This window comes from Macrotis lagotis, chromosome 1 (assembly GCF_037893015.1).
Source record: "Macrotis lagotis isolate mMagLag1 chromosome 1, bilby.v1.9.chrom.fasta, whole genome shotgun sequence".
In the NCBI taxonomy this organism is placed as follows: Eukaryota; Metazoa; Chordata; class Mammalia; order Peramelemorphia; family Peramelidae; genus Macrotis; species Macrotis lagotis.
Genome location: NC_133658.1, coordinates 859,794,305 through 859,817,231, shown reverse-complemented (window position 1 = coordinate 859,817,231; position 22,927 = coordinate 859,794,305). Strand labels below are relative to the sequence as shown.

The window sequence follows — 22,927 nt, the reverse complement described above, 5'->3', positions numbered from 1 at the left end:
TATTACTGTAAAGCTTCCATCAAGTAGAAAATCAGGCAGATTTAAAGGTTTGATGTTTATTTAGAAATTTGCCTTTAAAAATTCTTTATGATTCCATTTAGTATAACTGACTGTATTCATGCATTTGTTCTTTTTTAAAAAAAGACATTAGGAAATATAAAGCTAAGCCAGCAAATTTATCTCACTTGTATGATAAGAATGCTCCCAGAAAAATGAAGGGACACCCTTCTGAAGCTTTATAATTGAGACATTTTAGGAAAAATAATTCCTTCCTTAAGAATTGGCTCATTTTTCTTTCATACCGTTCTACTTACCTCTCCCATAGCTCTTCCCTCTAGAGCAAGTGCTTGAAAATCATGGTTCAGTTCATCCATAGATCGTACCTATTGTTTTTAAAAAGGGAAAATAAACATGTCAGCATCTTGATTTTATATCCCTGTTACACAAAGGAAAAAGACTGTCTGGTTGCTGGGTCTAAAACCACAGTCATCATCAAAAGATGCTAAATCATTAAGTTCAAATTTTCACTCACCTTTTTAACTCAGACACAAAAATATCCACTTGAAATATTCTATAAATTTTTATCAAGAAAAAACCAACCAAACTGCCCCATATAAATATGATATTAGACCATATCCTAGGCTTAAATAAACTGGTAGTGCTAAAATGCTAAAGTTTGAATTTATAAATTGATATCGTGATTTTCATAATTGCAAGAACAATAATATCATCCATTATTTAAGCCATCAGCACCCTTTTTTTCAGAACCTATGGTTTTCCAATCTGTGTTTTCAGGTATTTATTTTTTAAGAGAGCACACTGCTAGTAACTGGATAAAGAGAAAAGGTCCATTTTAGATAGTCTGTCTAAGATGTCAGAACAAGTTTAGTGCTGTCTCATCCTGATTCTTCCCACACCCTCCCATAGTGGTCTAACAGTGATCTCTCCTCTTTGCATAGCAGCCCATGTCACTACCCACTTAAAAACTACAGGGCCTCCCTTGTACCAATAGCAATGAGAATTCCTCTAGTTAACCTTTAAAGCCTTTCACAACCTTGCCCTGTTCTCAACTGGTGTGCTCCAGTCCTCAGAACTAACCTGGTTAATAGGTTCTTGTTTATATTATAAGCTCTCTTTGATCATTCCACTTTCCATCTGAGGATATCTATTGACCTGAGTTCTGATAGCTCTTCACTTCAAAGCTCTCTCAATCAATTTCCTCCCAAGAAAGATCTCTGGCCCCTGGCTGTGACATCAAGAACAAAGGAGGTCACAGGGTTTTAGCAAGAAAAAGAAACTAGACATGAATCAAGTGATCACAGTTCTGGTCTCAAATCTACCACGAATTTGGAATGTAACTTTAAAGAAATCACTTGATGCCTACAAGACTGTTTCTTAATCCGTAAAATTAAACTATCTATTTCAGCTACAAAACACTAAAACTTAATGAGACAAGGGAAAGGATATATGAAGATGGAAGACAGTATGAGAAAAGAAAGAGGGAATTGCCTCATTCATCCACCAAACATTAATATAGTACTGATTACCTGCAGACTAGTGTGTATGTCAATGCTGTGGGAGATGTATTTGGAATTGAATAAGAAAATGTTTTAATGTATACAAGATTAATATCATGCTAATTCTTGAGAAAATAAAAATATATAATTAGAAGCCTCATATTTACAAAATATAGCACTGACACAAAGTTAAAACTAAACCTTTGAAATACCAGGATACGTATGTTGCATAAGCCTTTGGTATTCAGATTAAAGGACTAAATGTTAAAAATTATAATATTCAGATTAAAACTTTAAAACTTGGGGCGGCTAGGTGGCGCAGTGGATAAAGCACTGGCCCTGGAGTCAGGAGTACCTGGGTTCAAATCTGGTCTCAGACACTTAATAATTACCTAGCTGTGTGGCCTTGGGCAAGCCACTTAACCCCATTTACCTTGAAAAAAAAAACCCTTTAAAACTTGAAATCTAAGAAGACAAAGCTCGTTATTAGAGAGTAATGAGAGTTGAATGGCCTTAAAAACAGAAACTCTGATCCCATTACAAGATGTGTTTGTATTATTTAAATAAGCAGTGACTACTTCCTAAACTTATGCCAAATGGAGTAGGATGGCACAGGAATCTCAAAAGAGATCACATGAAGTGACTACAAAATCTTCATCTCTTATAAACAAGTTTTAGGGTTTTTTTGGGGGGGAGGAAAGTGGGAGGGAAAAATCTTTGTATTCAGATAGTCCTGTAAGTTAAATTGAAGCATATTTTCAACTAAAACTCAATATTGTCATGAAAAATCAAAAAGTTTTCATGTAATAAATAGCTGGATGAAAAAAACGTACTTTGTTCAATTTTTCTCCTATTTCATTAGGAAAGGCAAGAAATCAGAGCATATGAAAAGAAGGGGACTAAGAGGCATGAGTTCTCAGACTGAACAGTGCAACTCTAGAATATAAAAGGACAGCTAGTAAATATAGACAAGAGGTGCTTAAATAAGGGCACCTGTTAACTAAGACTGTGAGTCTTTGTAGGGAGGAACTGCTCTTCCCTTGCTTTCTATCCCAAAGATGCCTGGCACTTAGAAAACCCTTTAAAAGTTCTTGGTACAATGGAATACTACATAGGGACTAAGATATCCAGTTCCAACCTCATTTTACAGATAGGAAAAGTGACACCCATAAGACTATGACATATTATCACAGTTTTCTCTGACAATTGAAAAGCAGGGGACATAAAGAAATCATCTAAATTGTATATAAATAAGGACCTCCCAATTGAGCACAGAGCAAAAGAAGCCAACTTTACAATTATAGTCCTCTCTCCCTTTATCACAAACACCCTGGTGTAATTCAATTATGCAATTCACAATCAGTTCCATTACTCAATCACTGCAGGAAAATTATCAATAAGCTTTATAACTCAGTAATAAGCAGTCTTGGATACAAAACAATTATGATTATCAGCTACCAGAGTAGAATTAATAAATATACTTGATGACCTACTTATAGCAAATAAGGAACAGAGGAGACAGAAAATAACATCTTTAAGATCTTTAACTAGATTCGCAATTGATAAATGGTCAATATGAAAAAGTCTCATACAGAAAATGACTAATATGTAAACATGCCAAATACATGTACAATGTTCACCAGACTGTTTGCCTCTGGGGGAGGGAGGTGGGAAAGGAATGTGGAAAAAAATTCTGTAATTTATGTAAGTATGGATGTTGAAAAATTTTCCAAACATAATTGAAAAACTAAAATATCAATAAGAAAAAAATAATATGAAAGGGTAGTTTTCAAAAGAAGAAATCCAAGTGATCAAGTTACATAAAAAGTGCAACTAATCACTAATAATGAAAGAAATACAAATTAAGCCAATATGGAGGTACCACTCCACATCTATCAGTATCACAAAGATTAAAAAAAAAATACATGTCAAAGGGGGTCAGGAAAATAGGTCCAAAGATGAACTTTTGGTAATGCTATCAACCAGCCAGCTCTTTGGACCAAATGGTTATACTGGAAAACCATTTGGGACTGTGCTTCCAAAGTTATCAAACTGGATCACTATTAGAGGAAGACCTGAGAGCAAAAAAAAAAAAGAGAAGGGTCCATAGGTACAAAAATACTTAAGCAGTTCTTTTTGTAACTGGAACAAAAAACTGGAAGACATGGAGAACCCCATAACTGGGAAATACTACTGTACCAAAAGAAATTACCTGGGAGGGGCAGCTAGGTGGCGCAGTGGATAGAGCACCAGCCCTGGAGGCAGGAGGACCTGAGTTCAAATCCAGTCTCAGACACTAAATGCTTGCTTAGTTGTATGACCTTGGACAAGTCACTTAACCCCATTGCCTTGCAAAAACCAAAAATAAAAAATTACCTGGGAAGATTTATGAATTGAGAGAGTAAAGTGAGCAGAACTAGAATAATTTATACAACAGTAAAAAAGTACAACTCTGAAAAATAGAAATTCTGAATGGCAATTACCAAAACCAATTCTAGAACAATCTAAGGTAAATACACCAAATCCTAATGACAGGTGAGATAAGACTCAAAATGCAAAATAAGGAATATATCTTTGACATGGTCACTGTGGGAGCTGGTTTTGCTTGACTATGCACATTTGTTACAAGAGTTTTTCCCTTTCTTTTTCTCAAAGAATAGGAAGATAAGAAGAGAAAATAAATGCTTGTTAAACAAAAAAAGAACCTTCCCCAGCCTCTTTAGCTTTTGCTGTCTACCTCACACCCACACCCCCAGAAAAGCAGCCAAACTCGCTCCTTCGGCCAGCTCCATTCACAAGTAGCTTCCTCTCGCCACAGCACTACCGAGGTGCTCGGGAAGCATCAGTCCAAAGACCCCAATGTCAGTGCCACTCCCAGGATGGATCCCTTACTCTCCTGGCTCTTATTAAACCTGGCAGTGGTCACAACAGAAACAGCAGCAACTCTTCCTGGCTTAAATTCAGTGGCTCCTAATCCCAACATTTAACAAAGAATGTAGGCAAACCTGTAACTGCTTCACTGTGTGTGGTGTGCTTCTACAAGGATTACCTCTGTCCCATTTCCTTTCTTTCTCTGTCCCTCAAAGCTTCTGTCACAACTACCCATCTTGTTTACTTTTCAGATTCTAATCCTTGCCCTCCTGCTCCTTTATAAAACCTCCTTTATGAATTCTTGTCCTTCTACCCCTCTTTAAAATTCCTCCAAATACTCACATATTTTTATCACTCTTTCCTTCATTCCTTTTTCCTAAAGAACCCTCATTACAATCCCCCCCCCCAAAAAACCCTATTTGTTGGGCTAATGGAGTTTTGAAATTTTGAGAAAGAAGCCTCAATATTGTTATAGTTACCTCCTCTCTGGTGTCCAGTTCTGATCTAAAAAAAAAAAACAAAAAACAAGAAATTTGATTTTGTCAGTTCACCCAAAGGTTAAACAGGCTCAAATAAAGTGAGCCATATAAAATAACCAAAAGCGGGGGCTGCTAGGTGGCACAGTGGATAAAGCACCAGCCCTAGAGTCAGGAGTACCTGAGTTCAAATCTGGTCTCAGACACTTAATAATTACCTAGCTGTGTGGCCTTGGGCAAGTCACTTAACCCTATTTGCCTTGCAAAAACCTAAAAAAAAAAAAATAACCAAAAGGGACAAACTTCTAAATAAAAATCATTCTGTAATGAGTGAAGTCTGCTGTGATAATCAATTGATAATCAATAAGTAGTCACACCCTCAAGATACCACTTCCTAAGAACCTAGTTAAAGAGAAGTTTGCCCAGTGATCAGATAACAAGTTAGAGATTAGAACAGATATTTCTGTCAGGTCATGAGAAATCTTAAGAAATCCCTCTTTGCTGAGAAAAACAAAAATATGCATATATGCTAATATGTGCATGTATGTGTATGTATTTAAGCGTATACAGTTGGTATTAGATACTCAGAATCAGAAGACCTTCCTTGCTAGTAAATGTAAAGAGACTCAACATTTCTAACTCACTAGCTCCCTTTCCATCTCCATTTCAAAGCATGTGAAGTCACAACACCATTGCCAAGTGGTGTGTAAAGTAGGCTTCCTTCCCAGACTTACCTATCTGACCTTTTACTTAAGTTGTTGTCCTAGAGAACAGTGCTTTTGGGACTAGAATTCTCCAACTACTCTCTTTCTCTATAACCCTTATCTCCCATCTATTCTTCTCAAAAATCCAAGCCTAATCACAGTATTCCCCCTGCTTGGTTGAATTCAACTAACAACTAATTCAAAAATAAATAGCTAGCAACTTTATGTTGACAGTAATTCAGCCAGTCATCAGAATAGTGTGAAATTTGGAGGAGCTGGTAGAGATATAATTCAAATTCTTCATATTCAGGTCCCATGTTTGCTCCCACTAAGACTTGGTGCCACTGGCAGCATAAAGTGAATACAACACCAAAACGTGTCATCTGCTTTGCTTGTGTAGCCTCTGCCCTGCTGATACTGGGTTATGGCAAAAGTTCCTAGAATTAAACAAGTCCCAGAACATCCTCTCTAGTCACATAAGAAGAACAAAAAAGCTGAATGCATGCAATGGCTCCAAAAAGATCTGGGCTTCAGGAACCATCAGAACCAGCACAGGGAACAGTGGACCTTCTATAAGGAAGACAAGAGTATTATCAAGGTCTTCAGAAACATCCTTGGTATTAATGTGAACAAATGGAACCTTTTGAGCTGTTCCCAACATGCACGTGGTGCTTTTCTGTATTTACAGGGCGCATCCTGCTGTCCAGAAAAGTCACTACAATCTTCCCAAGCAAAAGATATCCAACCAAGACCTTATTGGTTTGAAAAGCTCAGAAATCGAGAGGGCCCTCCGAGCACCACGGAAAAGATTCCTCGACAAGTAGTCAAGAAGAATTGACCCACACACCAAGACAATGCACTGAAATACAATTCCACAGCAGGCTAACAATCCGAGAACTGGAGAAAATAAAAGATCTGCCACACTAAGGAAGAGTATGGAGGCAAAGAAAGGGGTAGATGAGAAAAGGAAGAAACTTGGAGGTAATAAGAAGCTTGCAAGAGCATAGAAGGTTAGAGGGCAGAAGAAATCAACAGAAAAGAAGCTTGAAGAAAAGAAGCCTCCAGAAGCATAAGAAACCTGTGGAAAGAAAGCCTGAAGCTGAAAAGAAACCCTCTGAGGAGGGGAAAAAAACCTGCCACTTGGCATGGACTCAATATTTCCATTTATCCAAGGGGCCACAATCCATTATGTCAATGCTGTAAATATCTAAAGAATAAAATATTCAAAGCCTTTAAGGAGAAAAAAATATAGATATGCTAGAACAGTGGGCCAAAGCTACAAAAGCGAAATTAAACAACCCTAATGCTCAATGTCTTAACATGTAACTGGATACACTCAAAGCACAGTATTCAAATACATGTTACATTTTTCTCGACTATAAGAATGACGCATGCATACATGCATATGTACACATTGACACATATTTAGGGAAACCTTGCTGAAATATTAGAAGGCTAGTAGCTTTCTTATATGATTTTCTCCAAAACAAATGACTAAAAAGGTTTAAAATTAACTAGATTCCACTGTGTTTACTGTTTATTGGCACTACTAGAATCGTCTTAAAGATGGTTCTCTTTAATGTGGGACAGGTTCCTTATTTTGGCGGATAGGATTCCCACAATGATGAAATGATAAAGCCTTGGCATGCTTAACAAGATATGACAAATAAAAAGTTCCAAGAATCGTGGGAAGACTAGTAAGAAGTAATACAGAAGAGAAGACAGCAAAATCAAAAGAACAATACATTATGACAACAGTGTAAATAAAATTAACACGGATAGCAAGGAGACCTCTGGCCAATGTTAGTACTCTGCCTCCCAAGTTCAAAAATCCATCTCCCTATTATCAATCCATAGACTGTTTATCAGGTATGAGGGAGAAAGGGGAGGAAATTGAGGAAGAAGAATTGTTCAGGTGTTGGTGTTTTGTTTCAAGAAGTCCCACAGATGTTAAAGGACAGCAAGGTAGTGTAGTCTGGGCATAGAGTCAGGACGACTCATCTTTCTGAGTTCAAATCTGGCCTCACACTTTTACTAGGTGGGTGATCCTAGGAAAGTCATTTAACTATTTGCCTCAGTTTCCTCATCTGTAAAATGAGCTAGAGAAGGAACTGGCAAGGCAAATACACCTCCAAATACACTCCAAAAAAACCTTAGATGGGGTCACATGATTGAAAAACAACTAAACAACTGAATTTATATTAAGATAATAAAGATCCTCAGATAAAGATGACTAGATCAACACTGAGCGAGGCCTACAAAAAAGGCAACATGAAAGTCTTGCCCAAAGTCCAAACAAAAAGAATGTCCCTTTAGATGCAACTGTTCATAGAAGATACTTCACTGATTGCATTCACATTCATAATACTAAAGTGTCTTCTCAATGAGATCCATAATGGCTAAAAAAAAAAAATCAGAAAAGAATTTCACATAGATACCACAAATGAAGGAAAAATGGCCCACTGGTCAGATGACGTCTATATGTATGTTTGTGTGTGTGTATTAATGTGTATATAAATATAGTAATACATATTTATCTTATGTGGGCTGTGCAGATAGACAATGAAGAACTGAACAGAAGAAACAAAGCATGGAACATATTTCAAAAACAATATAGCACTTTTCAATAATCCTATATCTCTCCACACATAATCTAAAAGAGGATAAATCCTAAAACATGGCAAACTGTCAAAGATTACCCCTAAGATGGAAATTTACTGATGGAAGGAGAACAAAATGTCACACATATTAATGTGGTGTTGGTAGACCTGTGAACCTATTCACAAAAAGGAACTAAATTGTCTCTACCAATTAATCCAGTGATGCCAATACTTTATCTGTAAACCCCAAAGAGGTCAAAGACAAACTCTTAAGAGCAATTTTTGAATTATCAAAAAATTAATAACAAAATAGGTGCTGATTACCTGGGAAGGAGACTAAAAATAAATGCCATATGAATATAATGGATTATTATTGAGCTTTTATAACCATGAAAAAGAGACAATCACTCTAGCAATATAAATGAAAAATTATTCAGAGAAGAAAGAAATGATTTCATCCAGGAAAAGGAAGAAAGAAAAGTAGTAGTAGGAAAACATAAACATGGAAATGGAATGTGGCCTTGGGCAAGTCACTGAACCCCATTTGCCTTGCAAAAAAAACTAAAAAAAAAAACTAAAACAAGGAAATGGAAACAACCAAGAAATTGCAGAATCTTTTAATTTGAAGATGATTCAGGGCTCATCCATACTAATCCAGGCCAAAGAGAGAAGATATATACAAGTTTGCAATTTAAGATTTCCACTGATGGGGAAAGTTACTAGCTCCCAAAACAGTGCATTTCACTTTAGACAAATCTAATGTAAAATTTTTTGCTTAGCAAAACCTACATTTGTTCAGCTAAATTCTATCCATTGCGACTATCCTTTAAAATATTGGCGGGGGGGGGGAGTTAAAAATGCCCCTACAGGTTATTTCCTCTATTACAACATTTCTGATGGAGAAAAGCAAAGGCTCTAGATTACAAGTAAAAGAGTCTAGAATGAAAAAAAACCTCTTTCAAGGCTATTGGTCAGAAAGATAAAATATGTAAACAAAATAGTTATAGCAACAATTGTTGCTATAGCAAAAAAATACAAAAAAATAAATGCCAACATGTGAAGAATGCTGAAACAAAGAATGTGAATGTGATAGATTACAGATAAGTAATGGATATTAAGATCACTGATGCAAAGAGAAGTAAAAACAGAAAAACAAAATAAAAATTACCATAAGAATCTTATAGAAAATAGAAAAAGAAAAGAAAAACTTCAAATTGAATGCAACGCAGTTAGAATAACCAATCTTGGGGCAGCTAGGTGGCATAGGGTATAGAGCACCAGACCTGGAGTCCAGAGGATCTGAGTTCAACTGTGAATTCAAGATACTTAATAATTATCTAGCTGTGTGACCTTGGGCAAGTCACTTAACCCCACTGCCTAGCAAAAACAAAACAAAAACAAAGAAATAATCACTGTTATTTCATTAGAAAAAAATATCATCCTCCCTTCTTTTCAGAGAAGGGGAACAATGGTTATAGAATACCACACACAATTTGATTGTGATTTAATTATTTTTCCTGAACTTATTTTTCACTTTTTATACTTTGTTGTAAGAGAAGACAATTCAAAAAGAATAGATTCAAGTAAGATAGTCAGAGAGGGACAAGTACATGAAAGGTAAAAGTAAAGATATTTTATATCCACCAGAAAAACTTAATAACACATTTAAAGTATCACAAAAGAATAAATGAAAAAGAGGGAGTTATTGGGGTCAAAAAGATTAGAAAAAATAGAAATAACATGGAAAGCAACAATCTTACAGTTTCTTAGGCATAGTTGTAAATGGAAAATATAAAGTCACTCTTTTTGTAGTGGCAAAGAACTGGAAATTAAGGGCATGCCCATCAATTGGGAAAAGGCAAAACAAACTGTGGTATTTATATGTGATCCAACACAATTGTTCTATAAGAAATCATGAGGGAAGAAACTTAAGAAAGGCTTAGAACTGCAAGAACTGATGATGAGTAAAGAGAGTAGAACGAGAACATTATACACACCAACAGTAAAACTAGGAGATGATCAACTATGGTTGCCTTAATATATATTATGGTTTTTCTCTATTACTTGCTACTGGGAAGGAGGGAGATGGAAAAGAGGGAGGAAAAAAATGTAAAACTCAAAAGCTTACAGGAAAATAATTGTTGAAAGCTACCATTTCATGTACAGACTTTCTCCCAACTTCAGTTGATAGTTAAAGTACCAAAAGAGTTATTCCTAGTAAATAAGAAAGGCTTTGAAAGAAGTCACCCAGGAGCTGCAGGTAGGTGCAAACAGTCTTAATCCACTATTGCCTAGTTTAATTGAAATATCCTACCTCCAATGGCATTGTGATAAATTTATGATAGACTTATCATAAAGAATGTGATCCAACTGTGACAGAGATGGAGGTGTTGGAACACAGATTGAAACACATTTTTTTATTATTGTTATTTGGAGAGGGGGGTTGCAGGGCAAATGGAGCTGGGTAGCTTGCCTGGGGCCGCACAGCTAGGTATCTGATTGTTGGGTGTCTGAGGCTGGATTTGGACCCCGGTGCTTCTGGCTCCAGGGCAGGTGCTCTGTTTGCCACCCAGCTGCCCCAATTATGATTATGATTATGATTTTATTTTATTTTATTTGGGTCTTTTTTATTTTTTTTATTTTTGCAGGGCAATGAGGTCGGGGTAGCTTGCCCGGCGTCACACAGCGGGATGATTGTTGTATGTCTGGGGCTAGATTTGGGCTCTGGTGCTCCTGGCTCCAGGGCCAGTGCTCCGTCCACTGTGCCACCTGGCCACACCTACTATTATTTTTTTTTATTTTTCATTTTAATTTTTTTTCTCTCTCCTTTACATTATCGCTCATGCAGGTCTATATTTTTTTGGGAGGAGGGGGTATATGTTCACTCTTAAACAATAATATTTTAGTAATGTATAAAAATAATAAAGAAATTTAAAAAAAAAAGAAATATCCTACCACCAAATCCTATATGTCTTGCCAACCATCAATCATAGAGAGGTATATTCTAATCTCTATTCAGGATGCTGAACATCACCAGAGGAAGTCCCACAATCATGAGTCCTTAACAAAATCATCATATTTTATCTCAACACAACACAATTTATCTATAACGACAGAAAGACCTAGTATAACAATTCTCAGAAGAGCAGTAGCTACTCCAAATTTTTATTTGCTTCTTCCCCTCTCAGTAATCATCCCCTACCAAAAAATAAATAAAAACTTTAAAAATTTTAAAAAGCCATCCAATACATACTTCTACACCTCAAAATTCACTACATGATTCAAATTTTCTATTCTTTGATTCCAGTCTGAGAAATAGTTGGCCAACCTCCTTTAAAATGACACAATCCTTTTTTTTAATCAGCAAAAATCAGCCTTCTCCCATTCCACACTGAGAACAAATCCTAAAAACAAATCCCATTAGAAACATGGATAATGAAGCAAAACAAATTTCTACATCATCCATGTCAGATATGAATATAGAGATAGAGATGAGGTTCATTCTGCATTGTGACTTTCATTTTTCTCCATCAGGGGGTAGCATATCTCATCAATAGTCTGGAATCATGCAGATCATTTCTATGATCAGAGTTCCTAAGGCATTCAAAGTTGTCTGTCCTAAGAGTATTGTAAAAACAAAATTGTATTAGATGGGAAAATATGTGCTGCCTGATGTCTCGATTCAGAATCTCCCTAGGAATGGCAGCTGTATATAATTGGCCGAGGTAGATCCAAGACTGGTAGTGACTGGTAATGGAAGAATGCTATAAAGCAGAAAAGCTCCAGTCTAAGTGTTCTAAGGTAATGTTCCATCAGTTGATTACAACAGTTTTTAATACTTTTCTAATATTCCAGAGAATACTGATGTCATCAATACTCTTTCTGTAAAGGACTATTAATTAATCATTAAGTCCTGCTGCCACCTTTAACATTTGAAGCAAACTATCAGTTACAAACAGGTTAACACACTCCAAATGACATTTAGTCAAGAGGTAAAATGAAATCAGGTCAGGAAATCAACTGAAGTCAGTTTGTATTTAGGGGTGGCTAGATGGAGCAGTGGATAGAACACCAGCCCTGGAGTCAGGAGTTCAAATCCAGCCTCAGACACTTAATAATTACCTATCTGTGAGGCCTTGGGTGAGCCACTTAACCCCATTGCCTTACAAAAAAAAAAGTTTTAAAAATTAAATTAAATTAAAAATTAAAATTATCTTGAATTTATAGCTAACTATACAATTATCAGACTTCATAGAATTAGAGCTAGTTAAGGCCTTCTGGAATATTTCAGAGATATTGAGCAGGGTAGGAGAGTGGGGGGGGGGCCTATCATAAAGATATTCCCCTTCAGTATTCTGGCAAAACTTATGGACTCCTCAAAATGTTTTTTAAAATGCTTAAAATAAAATCTGTAGAATTACAAAGGAAACCAATTATATCCAACAAAAAGTTAATAAGTTCACAGACCCAAGATGAAAACTGTCAACTCTAATTCAACTACCTGATTTTCCAAACAATAAACTAATTTACTCACAACCATCCTGCCCAGATATTAGTACTACCGAAATAAATCCCAAAAAGACTCAATGCAAAAAAGCAACAGAACTTTACCTTTATAACTACATTTTCAAAATCTGATTATACACATTGTAAGAAAAAGACATATCCCCACTTTCCTTAATCTACCACCTGTCCACATTACATGACCACTCTGAAATAGAGAAGACAGGACCTTCCAATTAGAGAGAAATGAAGAAAAAAATACAAAGAAATTGGACTTGAACAATTTCAATTTGCTTGAGAGTTTACTTGCTTTTGCAAGTATTAATTAACATTATTGTCCCACAACTGACTAGAGAAAAAGGAACTTTTTCTGAGAGATTATTATTCATCTCTAAAAGAACTCTTTACCCTCTATTAAGGAGTGCTTTATTGTTTCAATCTTCAATGTTTCCACCTTTCATCATAACCTAGGTTCCCAAACAAGAATCTAAGATTCATGAGACATAAGGATAACATCTTTTTTTTTCCTAGTCTTTGCCTAATAATCTCCTGCAAAAAGTAAATACTTAAATATCTGTTCAATGAATGAATGACAGACAGTAACCCTTTCTAAAGAATGAATGACTGGGGAGTGGCTAGGTGGCTTAGTGGATAAAGCAAAGACCCTGGAGTCAGGAGTACCAGGGTTCAAATCTGGTCTCAGACACTTAATAATTACCTAGCTGTATGGCCTTGGGCAAGCCACTTAACCTCATTTGCCTTACAAAAAGACCTAAAAATAAAATGGATGACGGGGGCGGCTAGGTGGCACAGTAGATAGAGCACCAGACCTGGAGTCAGGAGTAACTAAGTTCAAATCTGACCTCAGACTCTTAATAATTACCTAGTTGTGTGGCCTTGGTTAAGCCACTTAAGCCCTTTGCCTTGCAAAAAAAAAATTTTAAAAAAAAGAATGAATGACTAGGGGCAGTTAAATAGGACAATGGATAGAACATTGGTCTTGGAGTTTAAACTCAGCACTTTCTTATTACTCAACTGTATGACTCTGGTCAAGTCACTTAATTCCAACTGCCTCTGGGGGTTGGGGGATGAATGAATGACCACTATTCACAACAAAGTACTAAATTAAAATAATTGTTTATTTGCAAAGAATAATTTAATTTCCAATCTCAACATCAAGTATCAACATTTGGGCATGAGAAAAGAGATCATTCTCTAATATCACTTGCAAATATGCTGAGTATAAAAGAGGAAGTCCATTTGAAGTATGAAGTCAGCTGACAAACTGAAAATATGTGAAGTGAAATATATAATGGGCGTAAGAGGGTCGAAAGGGGATGGAAGAACAAGAGCAGCATGAGAAATCTTAGATAAGAAAAGACATTCACCCAATATGCTTAAGAGACCTCTATTCTCCCCAGTTCAAGAGACAGGACCCAAAGATCAGATTGCAGGAACTTCAAGCATAAATTATCATATTTTTCAGCAGTATTCTACCTCTACACTCAGATGAAAGATGAACACAGACAGACACAAAATGCACAAAAATATTTAAAGCAGCATTTTTTTGTAGAGACAAAGAACCAGAAACTACAGGGATGCTCATAAACTGAGGAACAGAATATGCTCTGAGAAATCATTCTCAAAGAAATCTGGGAAAACTTTCGTGAACTAATTCAGAGTAAAGTGAACAAATGGGGACCGCTAGGTGGCACAGTGGATAGAGCACCGGCCCTGGAGTCAGAAGTACCTGAGTTCAAATCCGACCTCAGACACTTAATTACCTAGCTGTGTGGCCTTGGGCAAGTCATTTAACCCCATTGCTTGGCAAAAACTTTTTAAAAAAATGATTTTGAAAGGCTTAAGAACTCTGACCAACGTAAGAATCAACTATAACTCCAAAGAATGACATCTACACACCCTGACAGAGAAATGACAAGATTCAAAAGAAGAAAAAGGCATACATCTCTGGAGGTGGTCTTCATGGGAATTTGAATGTCTTTCGTGGCTGCATATCTGTTAAACGGTTTTGTTTTCCGACCAGAAAGTTTTGAACAGAAAGTTTGATCTTCAAGTACAGGACCCAGGTGAAGCATAGAGAGGATGAACGAGAAGGGTAAATTATTAGGGGCTTGGTGATGATGAACTGTGTGTATTCTTGCATGGAAAGATGATACTGATAATTCTCATATAAACCCTCTCATTTAATAGAGCAGGTAGAAGGAGGCTTTATAGATAAGGCATAGGAGAGAGTTGAATTTGAAGGTATAATATATTGTAAAAATGGAGTCAATGGGTAAAAGGGAAATGTACTGGGAGTAAGAGAAAGGAAAGGTAGAATAGGCTAGGATATTTCATGAAAGCATCAAGAAATAGCTTTTACAATGTATGGAAGGGGGGAAGGTGAGGGGGAATGAGGGAGCCTTCATTCTCATTGGAAATGGCTCAAAGAGGAACAGCATTCATACTCAATAGGGTGTAGAAATCTAGAAGAAAAAGGAGTAAAGGGGGACAGGAGGAGGGGAGGAGGGATGTGGGTGATAAAGGAGAAGGTGGGTCATAGGAGAGGATAATTAGATAGAACACATTTTCTTTTTTACTTTTTGCAAGGTGGTGGGATTGGGTGGCCTGTCCAAGACCACAGGGCAGGATGGTTCCTGAGTCTCTAGGGTGGGGTGTAGGCTTGGGGTCTCTTGGCCCCAGGGCCGGTACTCTGTCCACTGTGCCACTCAGCTGCCCCATAGCACATTTTTGAAGAGGGACAAAGTGAAAGGAGAGAGAAAATATAATAGATGGCAGTGGGGAGGAATGGATGGAGGGAATTACAATCAGCAATAGCAACTGTGGAAAAATACGGAAGTAACTTCTATGATGAACTTATGATAAAGAATATGATCCTAGGGTAGCTAGGTGGTGCAGTGGATAGAGCACCAGCCCTGGAGTCAGGAGGACCTGAGTTCAAAATTGACCTCAGACACTTAATAATTACCTAGCTGTGTGGCCTTGGGCAAGTCAACCTTGCAACAACCAAAAAAAAAAAACTCAAAAAAAAATAAAAATAAAAATAAAAAAATTAAGAATATGACCCACCCAAGACAGAGCTGATGGTATCAGAACACAAACTGAAACACATTTTTTCTTTCTTTCACTTTATTTCTCATGAGATTTCATATTTTTGTGGAGGGAAGGAGTATTATGTTTATACTTACAAGAATATTTTAGTAATGTGTAAATAAATTAAAGAAAATTTTTTTAAAGTTTTTGTTTTTATTCACTCTTTATTCCCAAGTAGGAAGACAAAAAAGAAAAAAAAAAACACTTCACTCCTTCCAGAACACCCCTTTCCCTGAATTCCTATTGTGATACAGTTTGAACCACAATATTTCAGTATTGGACTATATATATATATTGTCTTATACCATAACCGAGTTTTTTAACATCAGGAAGATAGTAAGCTATCTGTAAGTAAAGAATACACATACACACAGAATTTCTTCAGTAACTTCAGTAACTTCTTTATTTCCAAGAGCACTAAGCCCTCAGGGAGACACACTAATTTATTTGTTAACTAACTGAACTTGAGAAATACCCCCCCCCAGTCTGGCCCTGGAAGAAAAGGAAGGAACCACTATTAAGATCTCAGACTGGTACAAACAGCTTTTTAAAATATGTTAAAAGGTGATTGTCAATTTATGTGATGTATTCTTTTCATACTTAACATTGAGAGACATTTGTTATATTAAATACTTATTGCCTTTTTTAAGAGAAAGATAGAATGGGCATCAGTTAAACTCAATTTGCTATGGAGTTGAATACTGGAACTCTATGATGCTCATTTGTTGTCTTGGGACTTTAGTATGAAAATAATAACACTTTAATTATAAAACACTTTTCTCTGATGTATATGTGATTTTGTTAATATTATTACTCCCTCCAATACTTCAGATTGAAATGTTTTCTTTCTTATCTTTTCCAAGTCTTACTCATATCTTTTTGTACATTTTCCACGTATCTTCTGGTCAGACCTTCCCCAGGCCTTTTATAGTTCATGGATACTAGTCCACCACTTTTGCTGCTCAGCTGCCATTCTTCATTCAGTCGTATTCAGTCTATAGTCTTTTCTGCTTGCTTACGTGTAAGGAGTGCAACATCCTATCTCTTCCTCCATGTGAGAACAGAAATTTTCCTTAAGAAGCATTTAGATGGTCCTCAAATCTTGGTTGGCACAAGATCCTAAAATTTCAAGCTGGAGACATCACTTCCTGGTTGCCAGAGTACCAAGTGCCCAGGAAGAGCTCCAACACTTTCTGATGGTTGGCTGGTGGATTATTATGGGCAGATCAGGTAACAAAGTTTTGCTGAGCTGTATTCACCAAGGGAGGCATCCCTATTACCTATTCTAGCTGAATATACTGCTATATACTACTATAGCCAAATAAATCTTTTTTGTTAATTGTTCAAAAAAAGGGTAATTGTCAGGCTTTTAAAAGTATTGTAAATCACTCTATATCTGCCCAGGGAAAGAAAATTACATGGATTCCTGCCTTCATAGAATATACTTAAACTACACAAGAAATTCAGTATCTTTTTGGTTATTAAAAAAATTATTAACTGTCCTCAAAAATAAGGTTAAATTCAGGTTAAGTGTTTCATTAGCAACTTAGTAAAATTAAAAGTTCCTAGGATTTGAAGCAGCTAGGGGGGTGCAGTAGATAAGAGTACCGGACCTGGAGTCAGGAGGAACCAAGTTCAAATCTGATCTCAGACACTTAATAATGAACTAGCTAGGTGAACTTGGAAAAGTCACTTAACTCTATTGCCTTAAATAAATAAAAAAATAGATAGATAGATAGATAGATAAGATTTTTTTAAGAGTCCTAGGATTCAGTGCTAAAATAATCTAATGCTATAATTTTACAAATGCAGAAACAGAGAATCCAAGTAGTTGTTAAGGGACTTGGTCAACATAGACACACTGATCTCAATTGTCCCGCCTCTGAAGTCAGGGCTATTTCAATTAAAACAACTACAAACATCCAATGGAACTCAACAAACTAATAAACCTGCACTTTATCCCTTTTCTTTCTGTTTCCTTGATAAGTGCATTTAAAATCAAGTGGGGCAGTTGGGTAGCACAGAGGATAGAATACCAGTCCTGAATTCAAATCTAGTCTCAGACACAAGATACTTACTAGATGTGACTTAACCCCACTATCAGGAAGGAGGGAGGGAGGGAGGGAGGGGGAGAGAGAGAGAGAGAGAGAGAGAGAATGAATAATCAATCAAGGTATATTGGACCATGATGAATCTCACTTAGGCTATTTGTTCCTAGCATTTTATCTAAAGGCAGTGAAAACTTTCACAGAGAAAATGCTTCTGAGTCTATATAATCTTTTTAGGAGCTAGGTGGCGCAGTAGATAGAGCACTGGCCCTGGAATCAGAAGGACGTCAGTTCAAATCTGACATTTAATACTTACTTAGCTATGTGACTTTGGGCAAGTCATTTAATCTTGCAAAAATCAGGGGAAAAAACTATTTTGAAAGTTGTCAGATGGGGGGAGAACAGGGTGCAATATAGAGAGATCAAGAGGCTCACAAGTGTCACTTGTTGCACAGGCCTGTGGACTTTGTCAATGTAACAATCAGTTGTGCTTTTTCTTTTCCACTCTAAAAAATATTGTTTTGTCACATAGGGTTAGGTGAAGGATACATAGCAACTAGGGGAAGTTATTACTGTGAAAATGTAAGAAACAGAAGCTACCAATAAAAACTTATTTAAAAAAAACAATTGGCTTTACTACTCTCTAATATTGTTCAATGAGTATTTGCTTCAAACTTCAATGTTAAGGTTAAATTAGTAACATTAGGTTTTTAAAAAATACAAAAAGAGGGTCAAAGACACAGATCATGAAAGTGTACAAAAAGGAGCAGCTATGTGGTGCAGTAGATAAAGTACTGTCTCTGAAATCAGGAGGACCTGAGTTCAAATCCATCCTCAAGGCATTTAAAAAATTACCTAGCTGTGTGTCCTTGGGTGAGTCACTTAACCCCGCTGCCTTGCCCAAAAAAAGGGTACAAAAAGGTAGTCAGTATCAATCTAATATAGATTTATTTTTGCTAAAGGTCTTTTCATTATAGGTACTTGTAAATGGAAATTTAATTTGTATTATGATTATTTAAAAGTCATACTAGATTTGTTTTTAAATGAAATATATAGGATAGGAAATGGGAACTGTCTCTGTCCAATGAACTTAGCATCAAGTCAGAAAGGTCCCAAAATATTTTCCTCTTTTGAGCAGATTAGATCTTTGTTCTAACATTCAATATTTATCTGGCAATGAAGAAATGAATACTGAAAGGAACTCTCACCTAATAATTTTTAAGAACCTACTATTGTGAACATCAGTATCTCAGTCCAAGTTTCAAATGCCATAGTTTTGTGACACTGGGAGGGTACATATTTGTTCCCCAAAATAAATAAATCTATAGGAGAAATAAACAAAGAAAATGTTTCTGAAAAAATTTTGATTTTTAATTCTTTTGAAATTAAAACTAAAAACATGCTTAAATGAAACTTAGATATAGTAAAGTAAGAAGATTATCAATTTCTATATTCAAACACTTAATGAACTTCTGAACTCACCAATAAGATATGCCATCTACATATACCTATGTGGGAGTTCTCCACCAACATGTTAGGAGATCTTTCTCAATAGGGAAAATACCATTGAAAATCCCCAAGCTAATCCCCTCTCATCCTCTGCCAAGATGACCAGTCTATCCTCCTTTTCCATCCTGTAATCCTCCATGACATCTCTGAATTTGGTTATATATATATATATATATATATATATATATATATATCCTCATTAGTTAGAAGTTACACAACATCCTCACATCTATCAGTTTCTCTCTATTGTCCTGGGAGCACTACTCATTTTCAATTCTTAAGAGACTGCCTATGGTGACACAGAGGTAATGGGTTAAATTATGCAAAATGAGATACCAATGAATAAATCTGTTTTGCATGACTATGCTTATTTATATGTAGGGTTTGTTTCTCTTATTTTTAGAGGAAGGGAAAGGGAGGAGAAAAGAGAAAAAAAGTTTAATAATTTTTAAATAAAAGGTAATTTTTGATGAAAAAGGGTAAAAACATCACTTGTACAAAAATATTTATAGCAACCCTGTTTGTGGTGGCAAAGAATTGGAAATCAAGTAAATGTCCTTCAATAGCGGAATGGCTTAGCAAACTGTGGTATATGTATGTCATGGAACACTAATGTTCTATTAGAAACCAGGAGGGATGATGGGATTTCAGGGAAGCCTGGAGGGATTTGCATGAACTGATGCTCAGTGAGATAAGCAGAACCAGAAAAACACTGTACACCCTAACAGCAACATGGGAGTGATGATCAAATTGAAGGACTCACTCATTCCATCAGTGCAACAATCAGGAGCAATTTTGGGCTGTCTGCAAAGGAGAGTGCCATCTGTATCCAGATAAGGAGCTGTGGAGTTTGAACAAAGTGCAAGGACTATTCCCTTTAATTTAGAAAAAAAAAAACAGATATCTTATTGTCTGATCTTGTTACCTCTTAGACTTCTTGTCTCTTCTTTAAGGATGTGATTTCTCTCTCATCACACTCAATTTGGATCAATGTACAACATGGAAACAAAGTAAAGACTGACAGAATGCTTTTGGGGGGGTTGTAAAACTCAAATAATATCTTTAATAAAAATAAATTTTTAAAAAAATATAAAAGGTAATTTTTAAAATTTAAAGGTTTTCTGCATAATTCTTCAGACAAATGAAGTCCCAGAAAACAGATAATGAAATATAAATTCTGCTCCCCTACACAGAAATGTGAAAAACTAGAACAGAATATTCTATTTGACAAAATATTTTCTGAACCTGATTTGAACCCAGTACTCCTGACTCCAGGGCCAGTGCTTTATCCACTGCACCACCTAGCCACCCCCAATCTGTTTTTCTTAAATAAAATTTTTAGTTAAATAAAAAAGTCACCTTTACCTAAAACCCTTCTTCCCCCTCAAAAAGAAATTCTCATATAAAATATATGGCCAAGTAAAACACAAGTTAAATTCAAAAAAAGAAATATGCTTTATTTTCCACTCTGAGTCTTTCACCTCTCTATTTGAAGGTGGTCATTACCACCAGTTCCTAAATTTTTCAAATTCTATACAGAACTGTCATCTTTATAGAAATTCCCTTTCATTGGTTGATTTCACTCTGCATCAGTTCATACAAGATTTTCCAGATCTCTCTTCCCATTAATCTAACTTTACTTTAATTCCTTCTTTCAGGAGATAACTGGTGGATACTTCTTATTTCTAATTCTAAATGATCCTGACAGTTTTTTTTTAATGTTTTCCTGAAATATGATGTCTAGTCTATTTTTTGTGTGATAACTTTCAGGTAGTACAAAGATACTTACATTTTCTTCTTTTTATTTAGTCTTTTCATTGTATTTTAACATTTCCTGTTGTAACATGAAGTTAGGTCCATTCTGATTGGAGGAAGGGAGGGGTGGATAGGGGTGAGAGAAGGGTAGTTCATTGGCCCAATGGATAAGAGTGCCTGGCCTCAAGTCAGGAAGACTCTTCTTCCCGAGTTCAAATTTTGCCTCAGACACTGTGATCCTGGGCAAGTCACTTAACCCTGTTTGCCTCGTTTTCCGCATCTATAAAATGAATTGGAGAAGGAAATGGCAAACTACTCTACTATCCTGGCCAAGAAAACTCTTAAATGAGGTCATGAAAAAAAAAAAAATCAAACATTATTGAAAAAGACTGAACAACAACAAAATTTTCAGGGATTTTCTAAACTTGGGCAAGGATTTTTACCTCTTATGCCAAGCTTTTAATTATCTTTATGATTCTTTCTTCCAAAAGTTTAATTTTTTTCCAGTTTTCCCCTCTAGCACTATCCTTTCATTGACAAAAGCATTTTTAAATTCTTATTTCATCCCTTCCAGGAAAACCAATTGAATTTGTGCCCAAACTGTGTTTTATTTGAGGTTTTGTTTGCTGATATTTCAGTCATTCTCTTCTTCCGGGTTTGTGATTTGAGCATTCTTTCTTATAATAGCTTTTTATAGTGGGATTCTTTTGTTTACTTGCTCCATCTCCCAACCAACTTCTTGACTTTGGCCTCCAGGTCTCTGCCACACTTGGAGAAGAAAGAGTCTGTCTGGCCTTGGAGCTGCTTTCTTAGGGTATTGACAGGATCTGCCACTAGGTCAATAAACATTTATTAAGCACCTAGTGTATGCTAGGCACTGTGCTAAGTGCTAGAGACAAGAAATAGATAAAATCAAAGATAGACAGTCCCTTCCAAGAAGGAGTTCACAATATAAAGGACCAGAGCTTCCAGGCTTCCCAGTGCTCCCTGATCTGCACAACATACCTGAGGGCCACTTACCCTCTACTACTACCCTCAATTACATATGCTGGCTCAGAATAGAAGTTGAGACTTCTCTCTGGCCTGGGATCCCTGTTCTGGCTATATTTCCACAGGTTTCAGAGAGTCAGAAGCCCTCTGCGCCCTCCTGGTGTCAGAGCTGGTATGTGAACTTGTCCAAGACCCTTCTTTACCCCAGAAAGCCCTCCCTTGGTATAGCTGTCCATCTCCATCTATCCTGGATCTGTGACCTGGAACTAGATATTGAGTCACAAAGCTGCCCCTTTGATACCTTTTATCTAACTCTTCTCCAAGTCAAAGTACTCAAGATCAACTCCAGTTATACAGGAAGATTCTCTACATTCTCCAGAATCTACTCTATCTCTGAGCAATTCCCCTGATGAGGAAGACTGCATTATCTCAAAAAGGAACCTCATTTGTTCCAGGTAAACTCATCCATCTGCTCCAGAGTCTGGAGTCTAGCAGCACACTTCCAATAGGCTTCCAGATGGACTACAATGATGTTTTCTCTGGCACCACCCCTAAACCATTTCTCTAGGACAAAGAGTTTGAGTTCTCTTAACTGAAAGTTTCCAGATCATCTACCATGTTGGTCTTTCTCCAGACATGCTCTAATTTCTTACCAAGAATTGGTATAAGTGGCTAGGCTAGACAAGGAGAAAAATTAGTAGAAGAATGAGCCTTTACTACTTAAAAATCTGTGGTACTGGGGAGCAGCTAGGTGATGTAGTGGATAGAGCACTGGTCCTGGAGGACCTGAGTTCAAATCCAGTCTCAGACAGTTGACACTATATGACCTTGGGCAAGTCA

General features: G+C 36.4%; 1 protein-coding gene and 1 pseudogene across 13 annotated transcripts in view; one reads left to right on the top strand and one right to left on the bottom strand.

Moving 5' to 3' along the window:
• The window catches only part of PUM1 (pumilio RNA binding family member 1), a 163,659-nt gene that overhangs the window by 113,687 nt on the left and 27,045 nt on the right, over nt 1-22,927 (bottom strand). For all 13 annotated transcript variants that reach the window (XM_074217887.1, XM_074217886.1, XM_074217875.1 and 10 more), the window contains one exon: nt 315-383. In XM_074217887.1, the coding sequence (XP_074073988.1) occupies nt 315-383 (69 nt within the window). The remainder of the gene's footprint in view (nt 1-314; nt 384-22,927) is intronic.
• LOC141510247 (large ribosomal subunit protein uL4-like) lies at nt 5,884-6,771 on the top strand (annotated as a pseudogene).